Source organism: Simochromis diagramma, unplaced genomic scaffold, assembly GCF_900408965.1.
Source record: "Simochromis diagramma unplaced genomic scaffold, fSimDia1.1 OVJJ01000567.1, whole genome shotgun sequence".
Classification (NCBI taxonomy): Eukaryota; Metazoa; Chordata; class Actinopteri; order Cichliformes; family Cichlidae; genus Simochromis; species Simochromis diagramma.
The window spans coordinates 552266-575672 of NW_024386973.1; the positions used below are offsets into that span (position 1 = coordinate 552266).

The 23407-nt window shown below is 48.2% G+C and overlaps 1 protein-coding gene across 5 annotated transcripts in view; it reads left to right on the forward strand.

Annotated features, from left to right (window-relative positions):
• fars2 (phenylalanyl-tRNA synthetase 2, mitochondrial) overlaps nucleotides 1-23407 on the forward strand; it is a 129372-nt gene that overhangs the window by 23362 nt on the left and 82603 nt on the right. For 2 of the 5 annotated variants that reach the window (XM_040039500.1, XM_040039499.1), the window contains 6 exons: nucleotides 10978-11300; nucleotides 12680-12766; nucleotides 13250-13309; nucleotides 13387-13555; nucleotides 13630-13792; nucleotides 13863-13994. In XM_040039500.1, coding sequence (XP_039895434.1) covers nucleotides 10996-11300; nucleotides 12680-12766; nucleotides 13250-13309; nucleotides 13387-13555; nucleotides 13630-13792; nucleotides 13863-13994 — 916 coding nt within the window. In that variant the 5' untranslated portion in view covers nucleotides 10978-10995. Of the gene's footprint in view, nucleotides 1-1316; nucleotides 3654-5968; nucleotides 5982-10977; nucleotides 11301-12679; nucleotides 12767-13249; nucleotides 13310-13386; nucleotides 13556-13629; nucleotides 13793-13862; nucleotides 13995-23407 lie in introns of those variants that run through there. The other 3 variants (XM_040039502.1, XM_040039501.1, XM_040039503.1) reach the window with 3 other exon arrangements.

Here is a 23407-nt window from a genome sequence, read left to right on the forward strand (position 1 = left end):
GTGCAAACCTCTGGTTACGCTGAGAAGAAGAACTGCAGAGTGACAAACGGCTCCTGATATGAAGCGTATCACATCATCTGTAACATGGTGATGGCAGCGTTATGGGCGTGATCCGATGTGTTGGCGTTTTTCCTACACCATCATTGTAGTGTTGTCCAGGGTCAGTGCTGCAACTGACCAATCACATTGTCTGGATATTCAGTTAGCATTAGCCAATGAGTTAGCTAATGCTTTTAAAAACTATCAGTACCAAACCAACACAAGTAACCTAAATTTGGCTAACAGCAAACCAAACGTCATTGTGTATTTATTGTATGTTTATTTATTTTTATAGATTAATAAAGGAAAGACTGGAATGCTTCCCGTTTGTTCCAGAGTTTTAATCGTGTCCAAATTCATGGGCTGCATCCTCCTGAGGACCCGGCCTTCGCGGTCTACGTGGGCCGGGTCCTCAGAAGGTCGGGTCGGCCGGAAGTAAATGTGAAATGTGACGGTCTATCTTTCTGATTAGCGTCACCGCTGTCTCGGTGGAGTTTAATCAACTCGGCCATCTGCTCCTTGCTGATGTCACAGTGGCTATAGGCTGTGTTTTAAATACAACCGTGATGCTAAATCTATGGCTGTGGCTACAACTGTAGCTGCCTCCACCAGTGTGTGAATGCGAGAGTGAATGAATAGTGGCATTGTAAAGCGCTTTGGGTGCCTTGAAAAGCGCTATATAAATCCAATCCATTATTATTGTTATTATTATGATAAGAACTTTACCGCAGCCTCATACGTGGGACCTTCAAAAAGCTACGATGGTGTTGAAATCAAGCTGAAAGCTTTTAAGGGGAGCGTTTGCTAATATTTGCACGGTGGCTACGTCCTTGTTTCCACACTCTGTGGCGTGAGCAGCGGTTTGTTGTTTATCTCAGTTTAAAACAAAGCAGTTTGGAGGCACATTTTACTTCCCAGACCATCAGTTTTATTTTGTTTTTCTTGTTAGCCTCTCCTGACAGCTCACTTCTGCTCTAGCATCTATAAATCAAGCGAACCTTTAGCCTTTGTGAGCACTGTGTGTGGGGTGCTGCTTCAACAGATGCAACAAAGATGGAGGAGGAGGAGGACGAGGTGACAGTGTAGGGGGGTTAAAGAGAAGCTTGGGGAGGAGGAGGAGGAGGAGTGAAGATGGATGCGGGGTCGTTCCGGGACGTGCTGTTTTAAATAAACGTTGCTGTATCGACTACAGCGCCTGTAAATCCTGCTGCAGCCCGGCCGCCCCACAGGCACACTTATCATGACACACACACACACACACACACACACACACACACACACACACACACACACACACACACACACACACACACACACACTCTGATGCATAGATGCTGCAGTCGCGCTGCTTTATGGCTGCATATATACAGCGTGTCAGGCAGATAACTGTCCTCCTTCACACCGCAGGTCATGAAATAACCGGCGTTCCTCAGCAGCAGCAGAACCACGCGCACATGAAAAACTTTATCAATCAGTCAAACTTTATTAGTATAACACATTCATACAGGTCAGCATGACTCAGAGCGCCTCGCGGGGGATTTATTAAGCCGATACGAGGACAGATCAAATGTAAACACAACAGTGTGAAGCTGGAAGTCGGACTGAAACGAAGGAAGGTGGATTAAACTCGACAGGATGCTACAAATCTGAAATGATTCACGAGCGTTTTCTGAACCATCCATCAGAGTTTGGGCGGGCTCGTTTCCCTCGGGCAGATCCAGGTTTCACTGCGTTTCTGTGATAATTAACTTGAGAAGATTTGAAACTTGCTGCAGATACATGATCCATAAAGCTTACAACCTATTATTGCTAAAGAACACACACATTGTGTTCAGGAAGCACGAACCTGAGCAGTGAGTCGCGCCACACTGTCCTGAAGTCTCGCTCTATCGTATGAACTGTATGTCAGAGCTGCATTAATTATTCATGCCATTCAGTGAGGAGCTGGAAACGCTCCTCAGGGATTTGGGTCCATGTTGGCACAACAGCCTCACAGAGCTGATGCACATTTGTTTGCTGCATTTGTGATACGAATCTCCTGCTGCACCACAGCCCAAAGGTTCCTGAGGTCTGGTGAATTTGGAGGCCATTTGAGTGCCGTGAGCTCATCATCATGTTTTAAAACCAGTTTTACTATCTGAATGTCGCAGCAAAAACTCATCAAGCCGGGCGGCGTTTGGTGAGCTGTGTGAATTGTAACCTCAGTTTCCTGTTTTTAGCAGAAAGGCGTTGAACGATCCTCTGTAAACCCTAGAGACGGTTGTGTCCGTAAATCCCTGCAGTACTCTGTCGAGCTCATCTGGGATCAACAACCATACAACGTTCAAAGTAACTGAAATCCCATTTCTTTCCATTCTGATGTTTAAACTTTAGCAACTCCTGAGTTGGTGCCATGTGATTAGCTGATTAGATATTTGTGTTAGCAAGCAGCTGAACACCTGATACCTGCTGAAGTGGTGAGTTTGGTGTATACCTCAGTGTTAGTGCAGTAATAGCAAAGCTGACTTGGATGTAAAGTTCCATCAGTGTCAGATAGATGCTGCATAGCTAATTTACAGCTAGCTGGCTAACTGCCACCATGTTGGCTGTTACTTTGGAAAGCAAGTGTTACTTACACATCTTTGCTTTCTGCCACTGATGTCTAAAATCTTGTGTAGTTTAGTTGAAATATGTGTCATGGATCAGTTTAGCTGCTGAAAGTAGCTAGCCAATTGTATCCGAGTTTGCCGGCTAGCTTTAACTTAGCTGCTGTGCCTGATGTTAGCTAACCTGATGTTAGCTAACATCAGGCGCAATAAAGACGGCCTTTTGTCCTCTTGTGTGTCATTTCGTGACATTTGTGATTAGTGAACTCTATTTCTAAGCTAATACTAGCTAGTGTTGCTAACTGTTGGAGCTAAAAAGGGAAATAGAGGTGTTCTGAGTGGGTACGAGTGTCTAACCCTTCACTCAAATTTATTGTGCATCGTACAGAAAAGACTCCACAGGCTGTTGGAGGCAGCCGAGAGATTCGGGGAAGATCTTATTGCATTAAAATAGTTAGTAATACATGAAGAAAATGTTAAAGTGCACGTTTATCATGGCAGTAGACTAGCCTAGAAGGTTTAGTCTCTACAAAGTAAGATAAAAATGATATACTTAGTCCATTATTGGGTGCATAATTTACTGTAGACATAAAAAAAAAATCATATAGTCATGCATCACAGGGTAACATCTTTAAAACTCTGTCATTATAAGGATAGAAGTGAGTTTAATGCTCCTCTACGGCTCATAAAACATGTTAATCGATGTGTATTTTTACTGCGTTAAACCGTCACCACTCTGCACTTCATTCAGGGAGAATAACGGCGAGAGGCGGGCGTCCCAGGTTGTGTAACTGTCTGTGCTGACGAGTGAGTTGTGTGTGTCGTGAACAGGAAGACAGACGTGAGCCGCAGGAAGTGGTCACAGTGCCAGAGAGGGACTCCCTCTGATGGGAGGGGGCGAGTGACACTGATGCTCCTGCAGAGGCGGCGAGAGAGAAGCCACCTGCTCATTCACACGCCATCGGGTTTCCATCACTTCAGAGGACATCACATGACTTCTGTTCATTTCCTGCAGAGGAAACAAAACAGGTCAATAATTGGGAAAGACGCCATCATTGCCCCGGAGCCCTCCCGCCTACGGCTACCACCATCAGGCCGTCACTGTGAAGTTTAACCTTTAAAAATAACCTTCGTCCTCTCATTAACGTTGACACACACAGTACGGACGCACACACAGACTCGTACAGAAACAAATAGATAAATGAATTCGGGGACGTGCCAGACGTCAAAAGGTCCCTGAGTGTAAGCACCTGTTTACATGCAAGCTGTCCTCAGACGTGTACAACATATACTTATAGTTTTATTTAGATACAGCCGGACCTGAATCAAACGTCTTCAGTTGGCTAATTTACATTTTTAGTGTTGGTAATGTCACTGTGTTGGTTTGTGTTTGATGCAAAAATATTCCACTCCTCTGACTTTGACTGCTGTCTCTGTCTCCATCTTTGGTTTCTGCACAGGAATAATAAAAACTGTCCTGCTGGCCTAAAGTGATCACTCAGGCTCCTGTATATGCAGCAGGGTTTGGATTAAACAGGATTTAAATGAACGCTTGGCCAGCTGGTTGCATTAGCAGTTAGCATTAGCCTGTGAATGGGAACGGCAGTGATGCTGCTGTAGATTAACCTCTACAGCTACGTTCCTATGCTCACCTCCAGCTCTGTGTAGTGACCATAACAATGAGATCAAACCAAATCAGACCAAAGTAGCAGAAATTAGTTTCCTCTGAAGGGAGTCTGGGCTCCGCCTTGGACTGGATGAGGAGCTCGATCTTTTCAGAGGAGCTCAAAATAGAGCCACTACTCCTCCACATCAAAAGGAGGCAGTTAGATGGTTTGGGTATTTGATTAGAAGGCCTCCTAGCTGAGGCATGTCCTACCAGGAGGAGGCCCTGCAGCATCAGGGCCTCCTTCTTCTGGAGGAGGCGGCTGCAGCAGAAAATGGATGGATGCTATTCGCCTGTAACTTTCCTAAACAGCCTTTCATTCTCCTCAGTGTTGAACTTCATTGCCTCGCTCTTTCAGGATATTCTCAAATGGTGATTTGATTGGCTGCTGACCACTCTGCCGTCTGCAGAAGTTGAATTTCTCTCACCTTTAAGCGCAGCCTCGGTTTAGCTGAGGTCCCAGAGCGTCCTGCCTCGGATGGACGTTTGCTGGATGAATTTATGTCCTATCCGTGCGCACAGAGCGGTTCCTGCTCGTACAGGTCAGGTACAGCACGTCTCTGTGCCTGCAGGCCTCTCCCTGCTCCTCTCTCCCTCTGCAGTGTGTAATTTACCGCCTCTCTCCATCACGGCGTCACTTTTTACAGGCTGAATGAATCCCTCTGCACTAAAGCCGCTGCTGGAGAACGCCTCTGTGTGCGTTTGTGTGTCGCTTTACGTCTTCGTGTCACTCGCACGGCGCTGAACTTCACGTCTGACTGACGTCCGTTTCATCACGTGCGCCTGCGCGTGCGTGTTCACGTGACACTGTAACCTCGGCGCCCGTCGGGTTTGTCTGAGGCGCCGTGTTTCCCGCTGTCTTCGTTTTTTGTCACATCCAGACTTCTTTTCTCCGACTTTCTGACGCGCGTTGGACTTTTTTCCCTTTCTTGTCGTGTTTGGACGGAGCGCCGCAGCGCGTCCTTGGCGCCGTCTCTCTTGCCACCTTTCTTCAGCTGGCAGCTTCAGAAGTCACATCACAGCTTCACCGTTGGCTGCAGCCCGATGCTGGTTAGTCAGAACAACTTACTGGCAGCCAAACAAGGGAATTTCTCAGCAACTTTCACACATGATGAATCATGTTTCACTTCCTCCATCGCCACACATTTTATCTGCAACAGTAATTTGTCACATTTCTCTTGTTGGATACTTTATTTGTTCATTTATTAAAGAAACAGCGGAGTGTGGAAACGGTTTTTACCCACCGCCGCACACAGATTGGACGCTCTCCTTTGACTCAGCCACTCATGTGCTCATCTTTAAAAGACTAATCTTGGTCTGAACCTTAAGCCTTGCTCAGAAAAAGACGTGTGGGAAGTTATTTTTGTTGTTTCAGTACGTGTTCCTTCTTCTGAAGCCTGTGCTGAATTTGGAAAAAGGGTGTTTGAATACACGCCTCCCTCTGCTGGGACTCGGCTAAAGAGTTTGTCCAAGTCTCTTGATTGCACGTGGACATCGCAGGCCTCTGCATGTGAAAGTAATGAAAGCTTGAGTACGTCAGGAAATCAGAGATTGTTTGTGACAAGCACATTTGTGAATCGGGCATCTCAGCAGGTCCACCAAACCTCCGCCTGACCCTCATCAATCTGCTCCTCCTGTGGGTGGAGGGTCGTTTCGACTGATCCCGATTTTGGCTCGATGAGTGACAGGACGTTGGTGGGTGGATGGATCCTTCAGGCACACTCTCGACCGTTTTAGTTTGCGACAGCAACCCTCACTCTAAAGCCAGTCCTCCACCTGCTGCACCTCATAGAGGACCTCCACGTCAAAGGGAGGACTGCAGATACCCACTGCAGTCTGAGACGGAGGACTTGGAGTCTGTCCCAGTGTGCACTGAGAGTCTGGAGGGTTAGAAAAAGTCAAAGTGGGGAAAATCTGCAGCTCTGGAGGAATAAACTCAGCAGCTTTGTGATCTCTGTGCTCTTCGCATGAGACAAAAAGGACGACGACTCACGGCGTCGTGGGAAACATCTGGGTTTAAACAGAAGTCTTATTGGGTAAACACCTCCGAGCTGGAGGGAATCATCGTTTCCCTGAAATCATCTGCTCGGGGGAACAAGTTCCTGGCACTCTCTCCATCCTGTTTTCCCAAATTAAATGTTCCAGAAGGTCAACAGCCGTGTCAGAGTCTTCTCAGACACACCGACTCCAGCTGTTAAACATCCTAATCTGTGTGTGTGTTTGGACACGGCTCGGGGTGAACGAACATGGAGCTGCGAGCAGAGCGGCGTGTTTACCCGTACACAGCCGCTCTGCCACAGGACTCATTAAAATTTGATCTGATCTAATGTTTTGCTTTGCTCGACTTCTCGACTCTGTTTTAAAAAATCCTTTCCTTCTTTAGAGTCTCTCTCTTCCTCTCTCTGCTCTCGGGTATATTCATTTGGTCACTATGATGAGTGACCTTTGACCTCACTCAAAGGTCACTCAGGTGTGTAACCTGAAATAGAAACTAAGAGCAGCTTTTTGTTTTGTAAAGGCTGAAGATTGAAGTGATATTAAAACATAAAGGAAATGAAGAAACACGAACGTTACAGTCTGATGTTTGGTTGACCCATCCACCAACCCCACCTCCTCCTCCACCTACAGGGAGCTCTTTGAGGTTTTGCTGAGACCTTTGAACTCTTCCAAACTTCAGACCGTCACAGCCAGATTAAAAAAGCTGAAACAACAGCCTCACAAAGCTCATGAGCCCAACAGGAAGTGTGTCCATCGTTGTTTTCATCGATTGGTTCTGATCTTCTGACAATCTTCTCGTTGGGGATGATTCTTCATTTTCACACTTGCTGATGCTGTTACACTAATATGATTATGATGGATTTCTTTTTGCCACAGTCAAAAATCGGAGGCACTACCAAAGCGTTGTGTAATGTTGTTTATAACTCCAGAAATATTCTAAAATCACAATAATTTATTTCCTTCTCTGGAAGCTGCAAACTTTCGTTCAGCCGGCGGTCCGTAAAGCGCCTCGTGTTTCCATCCGTCTGTGGTAACTGCAGCTTAATGCCAGCTCTGCAGTTTATTACATAAACCATGTGTATTTACTCTACATGTGTGTCCGTGTGTGTGGGCGCTCATATGTGCATGTGTAGCGGCGGCATTTGGCGCCATGGGAACAGGCATATGGTGCTGATCGCATGCTAGGAAGGTCAGCTCCGACGAGAGGAAAAAGGAAGAGACGGAAGCTGAGACGGAGGCAAGTTTTGGACACATTTTCAGAGTGACGCTTGAGAGAAGAAAGATGGAGGTGTTGTGTCTTAAAAATCATTAGACTGAACCCCCACAGAGGGACAGTGGCAGGTACGCCCACTGCAGGGCGACTGGATAGGTCACATGACCTTTAGTCAGAAGGATGACAGACGCCTTCACGTTTCTCTCAGGTCCACAGAGAGATTGAAGATTTTACTCATTTTACTCCAGCGTGTGGCATTGATCAATAAATCAGTAAAAAGCTGTTTCAAAGCTTTGGTATAATGCAAGAGAGTATCTTTATGAAGCTCAGTAAACCTAATAGAACAAAAGAAAATGATAAAATCAGTGTAACAAAAACCAATCAGTGCAAATATCAGGATGTTATTAAAGTGACTTGATCGAATGGCCGACCTGGACTTTCTATGACATGTTGCATTTCAGTGATCGGGAAAGTATCACTGACTAAACCTGGTCTGGGTCGAGTCAGAGCTAGGCTGAAGCTGGAAGATGCTGCTTTTCAAATCAAGTCTCTAACACTTCATTTGTTATAACATTTCTTTTAGTGTTTGCCAAACAGGTCAAAATGACCTGTGAGGAAGTGGATCTGAACCTGATGCTGACCCCAAACAGGTCACAGAGTAGGAGGAGCTTAAAAAGATATCAGAAGTTATTGGGAATGGGAAGAGTTCAGTACATTTAAGTCATTGGTGTTTGTGAACATAAGCAGTTAAAACATGGACGTAGTTTCCAGGTTTGAAGGCGATACCTGTGGTCGGGCTTCAGAAAGGAGGATTATCCAGGGTAGGCTCGTTGGTTAATGACTTTAAATTGACACGTCGTTAGCCAATGAGTGTTTGGTGTCACCGTTAAATTCCCCTCCAATTTCAAAACACTGATATGGGGAAAACACTCACCTCGAGACTTGAGAACAGGATGCAGTAACCCAGAGGGTGGCGTCCTCTACGTCCATCGCTGATGCTGAACAAGACAGGCTTTTTAGTTTCTGGTCTTGCAAAGATTGTTGCTGGCCTGGACTGTGGAGGTGAACCTGCTCAGCAGCTACCTCCTTCAACAGCTTAGTCTAACTGTGTGGTTTAAGATGAGGTAAGATGCCCTTATTCGTCACAGAGTTGTTCACATTGTCACAGCAGCAGAGTGGACAGGGCAGTATATATTAATGCTGTTAGAGTAATAACTAAGTGTTGTCATCAGTAAAGCTCACACAGACATCCAGAAAGTAATTTATGAATTACAGATTCCACGTTATTAAAACATGTAATAGAAACATAAGAGGACCCGAAACGCTGCCCTGAGGGACTCCACATGTCAGATGTTAACTTCTTGATCATTTGTCCTTGAAGCCTTGACCGTCTGAGGACAAATATGAGGCAAACCATTTCAGGTTGGACCCACACTGACCTCCCATCATTAAACTGATGCTTGTTTTCCTCTCTTTGCCCCTCAGGCTTAATGTTTCAGTTCACAGAAGTGTATTAATATCTATGACGCTGACAGTAAAGCCCACAAACACATTAAAGCTCCACAGAAAGGACGTCTGTTCTGGTCTTTGCATAACCTTTCCTTTAGCGCCAGTTTTCAAACAAATTATGAACAGTGTGTACAAGACAAATCATGGTCGAGCTGCCGTGACCTTTACCGAATATATTAATGCCCCTCTGAGGAAGAATTTGTTGATTTGTCGGCTTTTATTCAATCTTTGTTTGGTACTGTCTGGCGTGATGAACGGTGAAGCCTGTGGGCGATTCAGGCTGTGTCACCTCAGAGTAATACCTCTCGACTCCATCATCCTGTTAAAGTCAGAATAACCTTGAGATGTGTTTTCTGGAAGAAACAGGTTTGTGTGTGCGTGTGTGTGCGCGTGTGTGTGTGTGTGTGTGTGTGTGTGTGTGTGTGTGACCTCCGTGCTGGCCTGTACGGTTCAGTATAATATGACACCAGCTGCAGAGGAAAGGTAAAAAGCTTCTTGGATTTAGGAACAATAATCCTTTCTGCTGCAATGCCACTGCAATGCAACACCCTTTGTCTTATTCAGGGATGCTCCTCAAGAGTGTGTGTGTGTGTGTGTGTGTGTGTGTGTGTGTGTGTGTGTGTGTGTGTGTGTGTGTGTGTGTGTGTGTGTGTGTGTGTGTGTGTGTGTGCACAAATATTTGAGGGGTGTGGGTAAAAGGGCGATTGTGTCGCCTCCTGTCAGAGGATAAATGATGGAAAGCAGTAAAAGGATGGCGCCTCGTTTTAACCTTTGCTGTTTTCGATGTTTGTCCATTAGTGCAATTATAAATGAAGCCGGCAGCCGCAGCGCTCACCTGATCTGACCTCCGCTGAGACGCTGCCGTTTTATTTTTACGCTTCTGATTCACGTCCTCCTCATTTCCCTCCCCGCCCTTTTCACCGCAAATGATAAATTCGGAGACTGAAGCCTCTTTGATTGATCGGCGAACACCTGAACCCGGCAGCAAACAGCAGGCAGTCGCAGTCAGAGAGGAGCGGGTGAACACGGCGGAGCATTTATGAGCTGAAGAGACAGATATTTACCTCAGGAGTCGGCCGAGACCTAAGCAGACCTTAAGAGAAGCAAATATGAGTAATCAGATGGAGAAACACGTGATTCCGTCCCTGCTCATTCAGAAATTGAGCATCTTTAGGAGTTTTGCTGCCCTTTAGTGCCCCAACACAGCCCCAGGAAAGCTGATTTCAATACGCTGATGGCATATGATTACATATTATTATTATTATCAGTTTAACAGGAATAGGAAGGGAAGAGGCAGTCCTGTCAAAGTCCAGTACCTGCTGAGATTCACTCCGACTCTGACTGCAGATGGATCTGAAAAATCAACAGCTATGATGTTATAGTTGTTATAGTTTCCCCGAGAGTCTGATCACCACAAACTGCCTCAGATTGATTGCAACGCTGCAGCCTGGCTGTGTTTATAAATGAGACTGCAGTTATTGCACCTCAGACTGATCTCAGTCAAAGTCGGACTGCGACTGTTTGGAGACGGGCTGCCAGGTGAGAGGCAACCTGTGCAGTCATCGTGCAGTGTTGCACACTCGCAGCCTACTGCAGAGGAGACAGACAGGCCACGCCCATCGCCACAAACAGATTGTTGCAATGTGTAGATGATCTGTGTTTAGCAGCAGCTGTTTGGAGACTGGTTGCCTCCCACCAGGCGACCGGTGCGATCAAAAGTGCAACATCTTCCATCTCTAGGTGACCTTGTTGCCTGGCGACGTCTCTTTTTTTCCCTAGTTTATTTCCTCGTTGCTTTCCAGGCTGTCGAAACACAAACAGACCTTTAAACAAACGTCCTTCGCGTTTTTCAGGTGACGTTTTCATGGCGATAAAACTACAGCTGATGTTTGTGGCTTTTTTGATGTGTTTATAACATGAAACCAACATTTTCCACATATTTTATTGACCTTGTTTTGTCCTTGCAGCTTCATGGATTTGTCATCATGATATTCGCCCCGTCAGCCCTCCCTTATCTTCAGCCTTGGCCCCGCCCTCTTCTTCGCCACCTCCTGTCAGAGTTCTGGCCTAATGGCTGCGCAGCGTCATGGAGACGGCTGAGCACGAAGGGCCACGCCCCTCAGTCTGTGATTGGTCAGGACTCGGTGCAGGTGTTAGGCCAGTCATACCCGCGTGATGACTTCACCAACGTCACTCCAAAGATCTTGGAAAAGGTGGGCCGCAACCTCCACAACCAATCCCATCATCCTCTCTGGCTGATCAAGGAGCGCATCAAAGCTCACTTCTACAGGTAGGCAGCGAGTGCGGTCGTCAGCCAGGTGTTCACAGATTACCTGGGAACTGATGACGGCTCAGGATCCTCGTCTCTGCTAACAGCAGTGCGTCCTCCTCTCGGTGTTCTCCTCGTAGCGTTTCTGTGTTCAGAGTTTAAATGCTGACTAACTCTCTGCAGGCTCCGTGGGTCTCTGGGGACGGCCGAGTGTAAATTTGGCTGCAGTGAAATATCGTTAAAGCTGCTGCTGATTCTCGCCATCAGAAATCTAACACAGCGACGGCGAGCGCATTAATGCTGCATTCAGAAGTCATTAAGCAGTCACTGCAAGTGTGAGCTGACATTGGTTTATGGCTCTGCCTTTTAGCAGGTCGTGAACTTTAGTCTTTAGAAAAGCCTGCGTGCTCTGATAGCAGCAGATGACGAGGAGACCCCAGAGCTGCTGGGTGATCTCCACGCTGCTCCTCGCTGCTCCTCGTTACTCCCACTTTCCCTCCTCCTTGTTCCCTCCCTGACTTACACCCTGCCCACCAGCCTTTGTTTCATCGATAAAACTTTAAAACATCTAAAAAGCATTTAGTTTATGTTTATTTGTGACAAGGAAACCATCAAATTTTTCATGGGCCACATTATTAGGTACACCTCTGGAGGTATTTTTAATCCACTGCAAACCCCTCTGTCACAAACTTTCCACTCACAAAGGGCCCACGGTTCCAGGTTTTTACTTTATAATTGAGGGATGGGTGGAGTTAGGGAGGGCATGTTAGCAGGCAGCGAGGGAGAAGGAGGTGAGAGCAGAGACTCTGTTGTAGCTGCCGGGCAGGAGGAAGAGAGGAAACCTCAGAAGGTTCATGGGTGGAGTGAAGTGCAGAGGGTTGGTGTGACTGCGGAGGATGCTGGGAGCAGCTGAAGGAAGAAGAAGAAACAAGAACAATCTAACGGAGCAGACACGTCTTTGATACGGACGTTGGTGAAGCTCATCTGTGTGCGTGCAGATCATCTGTGCGTGTATCTGTGCGTGTAGATCATCTGTGTGCGTGTAGATCATCTGTGTGCGTGTAGATCATCTATGTGCGTGCAGATCATCTGTGTGCGTGCAGATCATCTGTGTGCGTGCAGATCATCTATGTGTTAAAGGCAACACGTGAAAGCTTGGTCAAACAGTCAGTAAGCTAAGCTAGCATAAAGCTAAACACAACATGGCTCATGTTACATATAAGTACAGATTTCCTCAGTGTGGACCTTGAATCATCTGTTTATACAAGAAGTTAACGTGGATTCAAATACAGTCGTGATGTGACCTGGTTTTGACGCAGCTCATCCTGTTATTGCTTCATCAGCAGGATTAAACTGTCTTCAGTGTGTGTGCTCACTCTGACGGTGTTTCTGACCCGCAGCTCGTACATCGGCCGTTCGGGAAACCCCCTCTTCTCCGTCCACGACAACCTGAGTCCTGTGGTGACCACGGAGCAGAACTTTGACAGGTCGGCAGCTTCCTGTCACATTATCCACTAATATCACTGAACAGAGACGCTGCTGTGGTTTACTTTGTCTTCTTTATGCTTTTACACAACTTTTCCTTTGAAGGTGAACGTTCATTTCTGGTTTTGCACTTTTTCACTGTGGCTTCACGACCAAAGCGACCCGACTCCAACAACACAAAGGACGTCGTCCAGATTCATGTTTTAAGTGTTGTCACAAAGACGCTCAGAGTTGCTGGCGGGTCACGTTCCTTCTCACAGGCTCTTTCCCCTGATTTCCACAACACGTTTCAACAAGTTTGTGCAGATCATTGGCTGAATGTGCGTGACCCCCTCAGCTCCAGCGGAGGTCAGCCGGTTAATTATCCGACTCATTAAAAGCCCAGATTCCATCGAAACAGGGACTGTGATGGACCTCACTCTCGCTCCAGCAGCTGTTCTGATTTATCGAGTGTTACTTTGTGAGTCTTTGTGTTTTGCTGACAGCTTGTTGATCCCGCCCGGACACCCCAGCAGGAAACGAGGAGACAACTATTACCTGAACAGGTGAGAGCCGATGTCTTCTGCCGCGAGCGCTCGGCGTCCTCCATCGGCGTCACTAACCCTGTTTTTATGTGGGACAGGACGACGATGCTTCGCGCTCACACGTCCGCCCACCAGACGGACCTGGTGAGGTCGGGGCTGGACGCCTTCCTGCTGGCCGGAGACGTTTACAGGCGGGACGAGATCGACGCCAGCCACTACCCCGTCTTCCACCAGATGGAGGGAGTGCGACTCTTCTCCAACCGCCAGGTGCTCAGAATGAAAAAGTTAGACAGGTGACGTAGTGATCACGTGACCCTGACCCGCAGTGTCGTGTCCCTCAGCTGTTCTCCCGGGTGCAGAACGGTGGCGAGCTGTCTCTGTTCGAGCGAGGAGGGCGGCGGTCTCCCGAGAAGCAGGAGACGCACACTCTGGAGGCGGTGAAGCTGGTGGAGTTCGACCTCAAACGCACTCTGACACAACTCGTCTCTTACCTGTTCGGAGCAGGTGAGGCCCCGCCCACCAGGACGTCTGGTTAGGTTTGCTCTTCCTCAAACTTCCTCGTCTTCCTCCTCAGATCTGGAGATCAGGTGGGTCGACTGCTACTTCCCCTTCACTCACCCGTCCTTTGAGATGGAGGTGCGTTTCCAGGGCGACTGGATGGAGGTGCTGGGCTGTGGCGTGATGGAGCAGGAGCTGCTGAACTCTGGTCAGAGCGCACCTACGCACGCACGCACACATGATTCTGTTAGTTCGACCCCGGTCACATGAGCAGAGGAGCGTGCTCACCTTACTTCGGGTCTTAAAAACGAAATCACAAACAGACTTTTCCAAAGGTTTATGGTCAAAGGTCAAAGGTCGTGTCTGCTGTGAGCAGAATGTTTCATGAATGAAACCTCCAGGGCTGGAAACTTCCTCTAACGTCCAGCAGAGGCTCCAGCAGGGAGTCGGTCCGTCCCACACACCCTCGTGTTGTTCCACGTTACAGCAGAAATAAATGTGTATAGTGGGCGTGTATTGGGGGCGTGGCCTCTTTCACCTCAGCTGCGTCTCTGAGTTGGACCTCTTATTTGTTGTACATTTTCAGTCCATGTAATAGTTTTGTTATTTACTTATTTTTAGCTTCTTTACAATTATTTTATCTACACATCTACACAGACACACAGACACACAGACACACACAGACACACACACACAGTCCTGTGTGTAAACAGGCAGCTCAGTGATTGATTTGCTGATTTGTGTTCGATGCAGTTCAGCCTCTCAGGACGTCTGGCCTGTCGTACACATCGTTAACAGCTGATTTCCACCTACGCACACACACACACACACACACACACACACACACACACACACACACACACACACCTGTTTCACAGTGTAAGAACACACACACAGACCTTTCCCTCTCCTCCTTCTTCTTAGGGTTTTCTCTCTCGCTCCCCTGTTGCTCGCCCCGTCGCTCGCCCCTCTCTCTCCTGTCAGTCTGCTAAGTGGCTAACTTGCAGCTTTGCCCTTGAACAAAGCTGCAGCTCTGTGCTGCACTTCACTGCTGCTTGTTCTAATCAATAATACATGCTTTAAAACGCAAAGAGCGGCCCGATCGCTCTTTTACCACCACGCTGTGTGTGTGTGTGTGTGTGTGTGTGTGTGTGCGTGTGTGTGTGTGTGTGTGCGTGTGTGTGTGTGCGTGCGCGCGCGCGCGTGTGTGTGTGTGTGTGTGCGTGTGTGTGTGTGCGTGCGTGCGTGCGTGCGTGTGTGTGTGTGTGTGTGTGTGTGTGTGCGTGTGTGTGTGTGCGTGTGCGTTGGAGCTACTAACACACTTCAGATATGCACATCTGGGTGGAGGGTTACCTGAAGTTCACACAGAGGAGATCAGGAGGTGGAGCAGCTTCATGGAGCCGTCTCATTGGACGCCCGGAGGGAACGTTTGTATGAAGTCGTGCGTTTCCTGTTCCAGGGTGGATGTCCATGTTAAACAGGGTCGGAGTTTAAAACAGTGGTGTGTGTGTGTGTGTGTGTGCGTGTGTGTGCTTGTGTGTGTGCGTGGGTGTGTGTGCGGGTGTGTGGGGGTGTGTGGGCTTGTGTGTGTGTGCGTGTGTGTGTGTGTGTGGTGTGTTGTGTGTGGTGTGTGTTGTGTGGTGTGTTGTGTGGTGTGTGTGTGTGTGTGTGTGTGTGTGTGCTTGGTGTGTGGGTGTGTGTTGTGTGTGGTGTGTGTGTGTGTGTGTGTGTGTGTGTGTGTGTGGTGTGTGGTGTGTGTGTGGGTGTGTGTGTGTGTGTGTGTGTGTGTGTGTGTGTGTGTGTGTGTGCGTGTGTGTGTGTGTGTGCGTGTGTGTGTGTGTGTGTGTGTGCGTGTGTGTGTGTGTGTGTGTGTGTGTGTGTGTGTGTGTGTGTGTGTGTGTGTGTGTGTGCTCCAGATGAGTCAGTGACTCTCGATGATGTCACAGAGTTGGAGCATCCACCCACCTGTTGTTTAAGTTGCTCATAACGAGGGGCAGCCAATCAGAGCTGTGCTGGTTTAAAGAGGGAGGAGCTCAGACTGCTTGTTTCAGGAGGATGAACTGAAGGGCTGCTCACAGTGTGAATCATGCAAAGCTAGTCTGGCAGGGCCCAAGAATAAAACTGTGGAAATGAGCAGATCAAAAAGTTAAAGTACAAAAATAAAGAAACAGGAAGAAACTCAAACCATCAAACTTGGGAGCTAGCGTAGCACGTGACGTCCCTCTGATCCAGCTGCTGATGGTGCAGGGTAAGCTGGCGCTGTGGCAAACAGCCGCTCTGAGGGAGAGCGACCTGTAGCCCGTCGTCGCAGCGCTGCGGGGTATCAGACCGAGCCCAGGTTTGAACCTACGAGCTTCCATCCCGTCCTGAGCCCAACATCTGGAGCGGCGTTACAGCTGTTTTACAGTCACCTCTGAACCCCAGGTGTGCAGCTGCATCACACGCTGCTGCTGCTGATGGTTACTATTCTGGCGTGTGAAACGCTGACGGGTCAGTGTGGATGTTTCACAGGACATCGTCCACTCAAAGCTCTACAATCAGCCCTGACCTGTGTGAGCTGGACTGACTGAGGTTATCCGTGATCCACCCTGTGCACGGTTTCATGACGGTCTGCTTCAGGATCAGCACACGCCTGGGTTTGAATCATTAACCCTGCTGTGATGCAACAGTCTCTTCTTTGAGTGTGTTTCCTGGACCCTGGAAGATCTGCAGGTGTGGATGCTGTGGTGGCTCTGTGGAGGTTAAAGGTCGTGTTCTTATGTCCTGGAACGCTGATCGTCAAATGGCTGCAGATCTGTGTTTACAGAAACGAGGTTTTATTTTTCTGAACGCGTCCTTCAGCTGAGCGATGTTCGAAGGATCTTTGTCTTCTGTTTATTTGTCCTCTGAAATCACGAGTGTGACGTCAGCGCGGCAGTTTCCAGCCCTGCCACCGGGGGGGGCTGCAGCTCAGAGGAGGAGGAGGAGAGGTGGGGGCATCACGCTGCAGAAATCCCTGTCAGTGTCACTGCTTCTATTATTGAACGCTCTGCATCATCTCACTCTCATTTACGAGTCTGCAGGTGTGTGTGTGTGTGTGTGTGTGTGTGTGTGTGTGTGTGTGTGTGTGTGTGTCTGTGTCTGTGTGTGTGTGTGTCTGTGTGTGTGTGCGCACACTTCTGAATCCATTTCCTGCAGCGAGCCATGACTGAAATAGACTGTTTCAGGACACACACAGCGAGATAGAAGCGCCTTTGGCCATTTTACTCTTCGTGTGTGTGTGTGTGTGTGTGTGTGTGTGTGTGTGTGTGTGTGTGTGTGTGTGTGTGTGTGTGTGTGTGTGTGCTTCTGGCTGACAGTAGAAGCAGTTGGAGGTTAAATTGATGCTGAGGTCCCAGCAGAGGCAGAGGGAGTAGAAACTCCATCAGTAGTGTGAATGTTGCATTCGCTGACGTCGCAGCGCGTCCGTTTTTTCCCCGCCGTCACTTTCTAGTCGCCTCGTGTGCTGAAAGTCGGGGTTTGTGTTAGCGGCTAAAGCGTGAGCTCATGTTCGAGTGTGGCGTCCAGCTGTCACCACCTGGGGAGGAAATTCTGTCTTTGTCTTTTCCCTGAGTCGTGACTGTCAGGGAGTTCTTCCTCAGGAATCTGTGAACTGTTGCAAATAATTTGCAAGAGCAAACGTGCTTGTTAGGAAACCGAGAGCTCGAGAAGTTACCGGCGACTGGATTCAACAGCTTTGAGTTCCTCTCGGAGCACCAAACTCAAACAGAAATACATTTTAATGAACTTCCTTTTCCCCCGCTGGTCTGATTAGGAAGCAGAAACTGGAAAGTGGTCACGGCCATGATCCTAAACTTGTTTTAAAGAAGCTCCGAGTTGCCATCGACATTTAAACAAGCTCCCCTCAGGGTCTCCTCGGGACTCCTCCCAGCACTGCTCCTTCTCAGATCTCTCCCTGGACGTCCCGTCCCTCCTTTTGCCTCTCTGAGTCGCCTTCAATGAATCTCGCTGCACCATCTCCTCCACTGCGATCAGGGCAGGAGGTGCAATGATTGGAAGCTCGATGAGCGTGCTCCTCACCTGTTGCACCTCCCTCAGACTCATGCAGGCGTTTCCACCTGAGCAGTGACTATGGCTGTGTGTGCCTCAGCTCCAGGGCAAACATGTCCTCTGTGAGTACAGCCGAGCTGCTGGCGGCGTGACGCGAGGTGAAAGGGCCGCTCGGTTTTATCACCAGCGGTTGTGTTGGTCCTGCAGGTCACCGAGTTACTGCAGCGAGTCGATTCTCCTTTAAGAAGCTGCTGTCGTCTCATCGCCTCTGACAGCCGGCAGATTTTCTCCTCGCTTCACTCGCCGTGAATTTATTTCCTCTGTGGCAGCAAAGCATGTTAGAGGCTCTCCCTTCAGTAACAGCATCAGAGCTGAGCACGCGGCAGACTCAGTCCGGCGCTGAGAAGAAATCCTCACAATAAGAAAAGATGTGTCACCTGGAAACACCTCGCAGGTTTAGTTTCAGAGGTCGAGTGCACCGCCCTAACCCCATCACCTCAGAGTCGACACCGCAGAGGGTGGAGGATAAACCCGATGAAACGGATGAGCTGTGAGATCTGTGTGTCCTCGAAGGTTGTTCCTGCATGAGTCAAACCCTCATCTAAAAATACTTTCATAAGGATTATTGGGAAACTTACTGGTTTTATTGGTTTGAACACCATCAAACACCTTCCGGCTCCCTCTGTCTGTTTCTCTGGAGAATCACATTTTTAAGGGAAGTTAAAGTTTTCCTTTAAAGAAAAAGTTTAATGTGCAGCAGTTTATTAGGAACACAGACTCTGAACCCGCATGCATGTTAATGACCAGCAGGGGGCGACTCTGGTTGTAAAATGATGTCGGTTCAGTCAGTGCGGACCAACGAAGGATGTCAGAGGAACAAAGAGGAAGTCGGGTTTTTGTTTCTTGTCTAAACATGAAGAAACTTCGACTTTTCTCCTCGTTGAGGAACGTTTGGTTTTTATTTGCAGCAGCTTCACGTACGTGACATCAGCACTCTGACAGACAACAGAGAGACGTGTGCACAGAGGAGGTCGGGGTGGGTGGACGGGTCCATAACAGATCAGATTCAACACTTTTTAAAGGTTGGCTGACCTGGCAGAGCTCCACCAGCAGCACCCTGCCCTCTGTGCACACGCCGACCTCCTACATGGATGTTCAGGGTGGAGGAGCTTCTCAGCTCACTTTCACTCCGAGTGGAAACTGAACTCCTCGGGAGTCCTGCTCACTTCCTTCACAAACACACGTGTGTGTCTGTGTGTGTGTGTCTGTGTGTGTGTTTGGGCCCTTAAGGCAAATTAAAGTCATGGTTGTCAGACGTGAAGCCTGTGTGTGGGGGGGCATTGCAGCATTGCAGCAGAGCCAATGCTCTTGACATCCAGAGACACACACAGACACACACACACACACACACACACAGACACACACACGCCTCCTTCATTCTCGCTCCCTCCAAACTCTCCTCACCCTCTGCACCTCCCCGACATATCCACTGCAGCAGTGTGCCTCCGTTACCTTGGAAACCACTCATTCAGCTCCCCCCCCCCCCCCCCCCCCCATCCTACACACACACACACACACACACACACACACACACACACACACACACACGCGTTTCTGGAGCACTGAGAGTGAGAGACAATAAGGAAGAGCTGGCAAAGAGAACAAAAAGATGTGAGGAAGAGGAGGAGGAAGGGGGTGAGGAGGCCTTGAAGTTAATATGAGGAAGAGAGGGGGGAGACTAAGGAAGAGTGGGGAAGGCAAGGATACAAAAGGAATTGAGGATGCAGGAAAGGGAGGACAGAAAGGAGGCATTATGGTACGAGGAGGTTGGAGGAAGGATTAAACGAGTGGCAGGACCTCGTCCCCGCAAGGAGGCGGCAACAGGGGACACCAGTTGGTGCTGGTGTGTGTGTGTGTGTGTGTTATTTAATGGTGTGGAAGCGTGACTGCCATATGTGTTGCCTGAGGCCCCGTGTGATGAGGGAGCGAGTTAATAAGAGGAGGAGGAGGTGAGGAGACCAGGAGAGGAGGAATGAAGGAGGAGAAATAAGGGTGGAGAAAAAGGGAGGGATGGATGGATGGAGACGACAAAATGAGATTTTAATGGAGACGGAGGGATGGAGGGATGGAGGGATGGTGGAGGGAGAGAGATGAATGTCTTCATTAATTCACTGATGAGGGGGAGGGGGAGGGGGGAGCTATTTCTTCTTCTCTGCTTATTTATTCATCAGGGTTCCCCGGAGAAGGAGTCCCCACACGCACACACATGCACACGCGCACACGCACGCACACACGCACGCACACACGCACACAGAAACATGCACGCACACACACGTGCACGCGCACACACACACACATACGAGACAGAGAAGTGTTTGTGCATGAGTTTGGCTTCAGTTTCTCTCCAACTGTACATAAAAGAAGGACGTAGCTTTGAGTCCTGAGGCTCTTTAAACCTGCACTCTTTGTAACAGCCAGCAGGGGGCGACTCCTCTGTAAATTGTTCTTGGATTTTAGGGGCGGGGTCCTGTGGATGTGCCGTTTCCCCTTGATCACCAACATGGTGAAGCTCGAAATAATCAAATCGAGGCTTGGAAACCAAGACAAAATCATCAAATAGTTGCTTTAAATTTCACTTTCACTAAAACGCTGTCGTTCTGGCTCGTGTTGATTCAAAGGCACCTCCATCAAAGCTCAAACTCGGGTGATGGCGAGAGAGACTGTGGAGGACGTCAGAGTCACAGATGTTTCTGAAGCTAACGGGAGCTCGTTAACATCTGTCTGCAGCTGCCTTCTGAACCCCCTCCACCCAAAGATGCTGGACGTTATGTAACAATGTTTTAATCAAATGTTGAGACTGTAAAACCGTGACATCACTGTGGCTCCAGCCATCTTCTATATACAGTCTTTTAGCCCGTGTACCTGCTCTGCACCTCTGCCTCACTTTGAAAAACATTCAGTGTCAACAAAATGTATTTTATTTGAAAGTCATTAAATTTGTACTCGATTATTCCTGATGACGTTTTTGATTTAATTGGTTGGCTTCCATCTTCAATATACAGTCTGTGCTTGTTTGTGTGTCTTTGTTTGATTCTTCCAGTGAAGTGTGTATTCGACATTTATGTGTCTGTGATTCTGCAGTGTGTGTTTGCTTTGCCACTTATCTGTGTGTGTGTGTGTCTCAGGGGTTTTCCCTGCAGTGTCAGCGTGCAGCATATGGGACTTGGCACTAATGACCACACCTCCTCGCCAAACTCTGTCTCACAGACACACCCCCACCCCCCAGGGGACAGGGTGGCGTGTGTGTGTGCACGTGCCTACATCTGTGTGTGTGTGTGTGTGTGTGTTAAGGGTGGAAGCTGAAATCTGATTAAAGTCATGTTGGCAACAATTAACGGCCTCTCAAACCGCCTCCTGGCGTCCTGTGGGACGTGGTGTGTGTGAGGTTCAGGTGGCTGTATTCAGTCTTAATCCGACCGCCCCCCCACCTCTGAATAAATCATGTGACCCCTCCCCACCCTCCATCCATCCTCCTCTCATTAAACCTCGTCTGTCGCCGCTGCTCGCCTTGTTTTCCTGATGAGTCGACACTTTATTTCCCACACTCCTCTCTGTTAGGATGGAGGGATGGCGAAGCCTCACAAGCGTGACGACCCGTCTCCTCCCCTGTGTTTTTAGGCTTGTAAAGTCCCGCCTCCTGCTCCTGACCTCTGACCTCTCTGCTGTTTTTTTGTTGTTTTTGTGGTTTTCTCGCCGCTCCTGTCCGTCCTCCATCGTTTAGTAATTTGATCTTTTATTCTTTCAGTAAACTTTCTCCTTCCTTCCCTCCTTCTGTCCTTTCACCCCTCCTCTCTTCCTACACTTCCACTTTATTTGGTCTTTCTTTTCCTTTCCTCCCTCCTGATTCGTTCATCCCTCTGTTTTTATTTATCCAACAGGAACCTTTCCTCATCCCCTTTCTTGTGGTTCTTTCATCTTTTCTCCTTCCTCACCTTTCATTCACCACACACACAGGGACACACGGACACACACACACAGGCCGTATGTGTGTGTCTGTGTGTGTGTGTCCGTCGTGTGTGTCTGGGGTTTGCAGAGGGCAGAGCAAACATTTGTTTGTGCAGCGATCCATCTCAGCCCGGCCTGCTTCCTCCATAACAAACAGTGGGGGGAGGAGGGTGGGGGGGTGATGGAGGGAGGTTTGATTCACCTGACAGGTAAAAAGCAGAGGGAGGGTTTGTTTGAAAACATTACACGAGTGATGCTGCGGATCAGCTCAGGTTCATCTGCTAACAACGCTCCTAAAACCTGCACACGGCTAATGATGTTAGCAGCTCGCTAACCGCTAATCATGACCTTTGACCTTTTCACAGAGAAATACCTGACACCGTCAGGTGACGCACCATTTAAAACAAACCTGGGCAGTTTTGGACTTGATCGTTTTCCAGGAGCTTAAAGGCTGAGCTGTGTTAGCTGCTCCATGAGCTAACAGGTTAGCTTTAAATGCTAACATGTGACTCCCTGTAGGATAGCGTGCACATCAATTTTGAGTCTGCAGGCAGCTCATTTCCTCTGAATCACATGATTAAACTAACTCAACAGACTCTCCACTATGAGCCAAAACAGAGAGCGTCTCCGTTTTAGCTTCTCCTCATTGGTTAGCTGTTCATTACAGAGCTGATCTTCTGACGCCCGGCCGTGACTTGAGGTTTGAAATCTAATAAAATCCTATTTTTATAAACAAGCCTTCTCTTTAAGCTCTTCTTATGCTGCCTGTTTTATTTTTTAATCTTCTCTCCTTCATGAAAACTTTCATTTTTGCTTTTACTATATCAGCTGTAATTTACTGTATTTATCCTTCACTTTGAATCTCCTTGTGAAGCTAATCGTCATCTCCCAACACTGTGTGACCTTGAAAGAAATGACCAATCCAGTTGATACCATGTGCTGGAGAGGCAAACAGGTTAAGGTTTGGCGTGTGGATCTGTGAAACAGAACCGTGAACAGAGATCACTCTGGTTTAGTCCCCTCCCCTCAGTTACCTGTGAATTACCTGAGAGTTTGCTCTTCACCTAGTTAGCGCAAACTAATTACTTTTTTAATACATCTATCATATTCTACTACAGTAGCTTTGCATTGTACGGAATAATCTTAATGTTATCCTGGTAACTTTATTATAATTGGAAACAGATGACCACATGAAGAAAAGCCGATAAAATGCAGGAAATCGAGTATTTGCAGCGATGTGAAGGCTGAGCTGTAGACGCACAGACTCCTTCTTACCTCGACGGCATGCCGTTAGCGTGTGTTTTCTGTGTTAGCTTGATGTTTAATGCACGCGCGTGTGTGTGTGAGAGGCAGCCTGTTTTCTGGATGAGCAGCCTCGTCCTGACTCTTAAATATTGAAGCAGTGTAAGTGAGCTCTGCAGAGATCCAGCCCCGCTGCTGCTAAAAATACCCCTGCAGATAAAAATAGATCACATGTCACGGTGAAGGGTTTAATTTCATTCACACCAAAAACGTGCCTGTGCTCGCTTTTCAGATCGCGGCTCCGTGTCTGTTCAGAATGAGGTCGACTTTAATCAGCGAGGACGG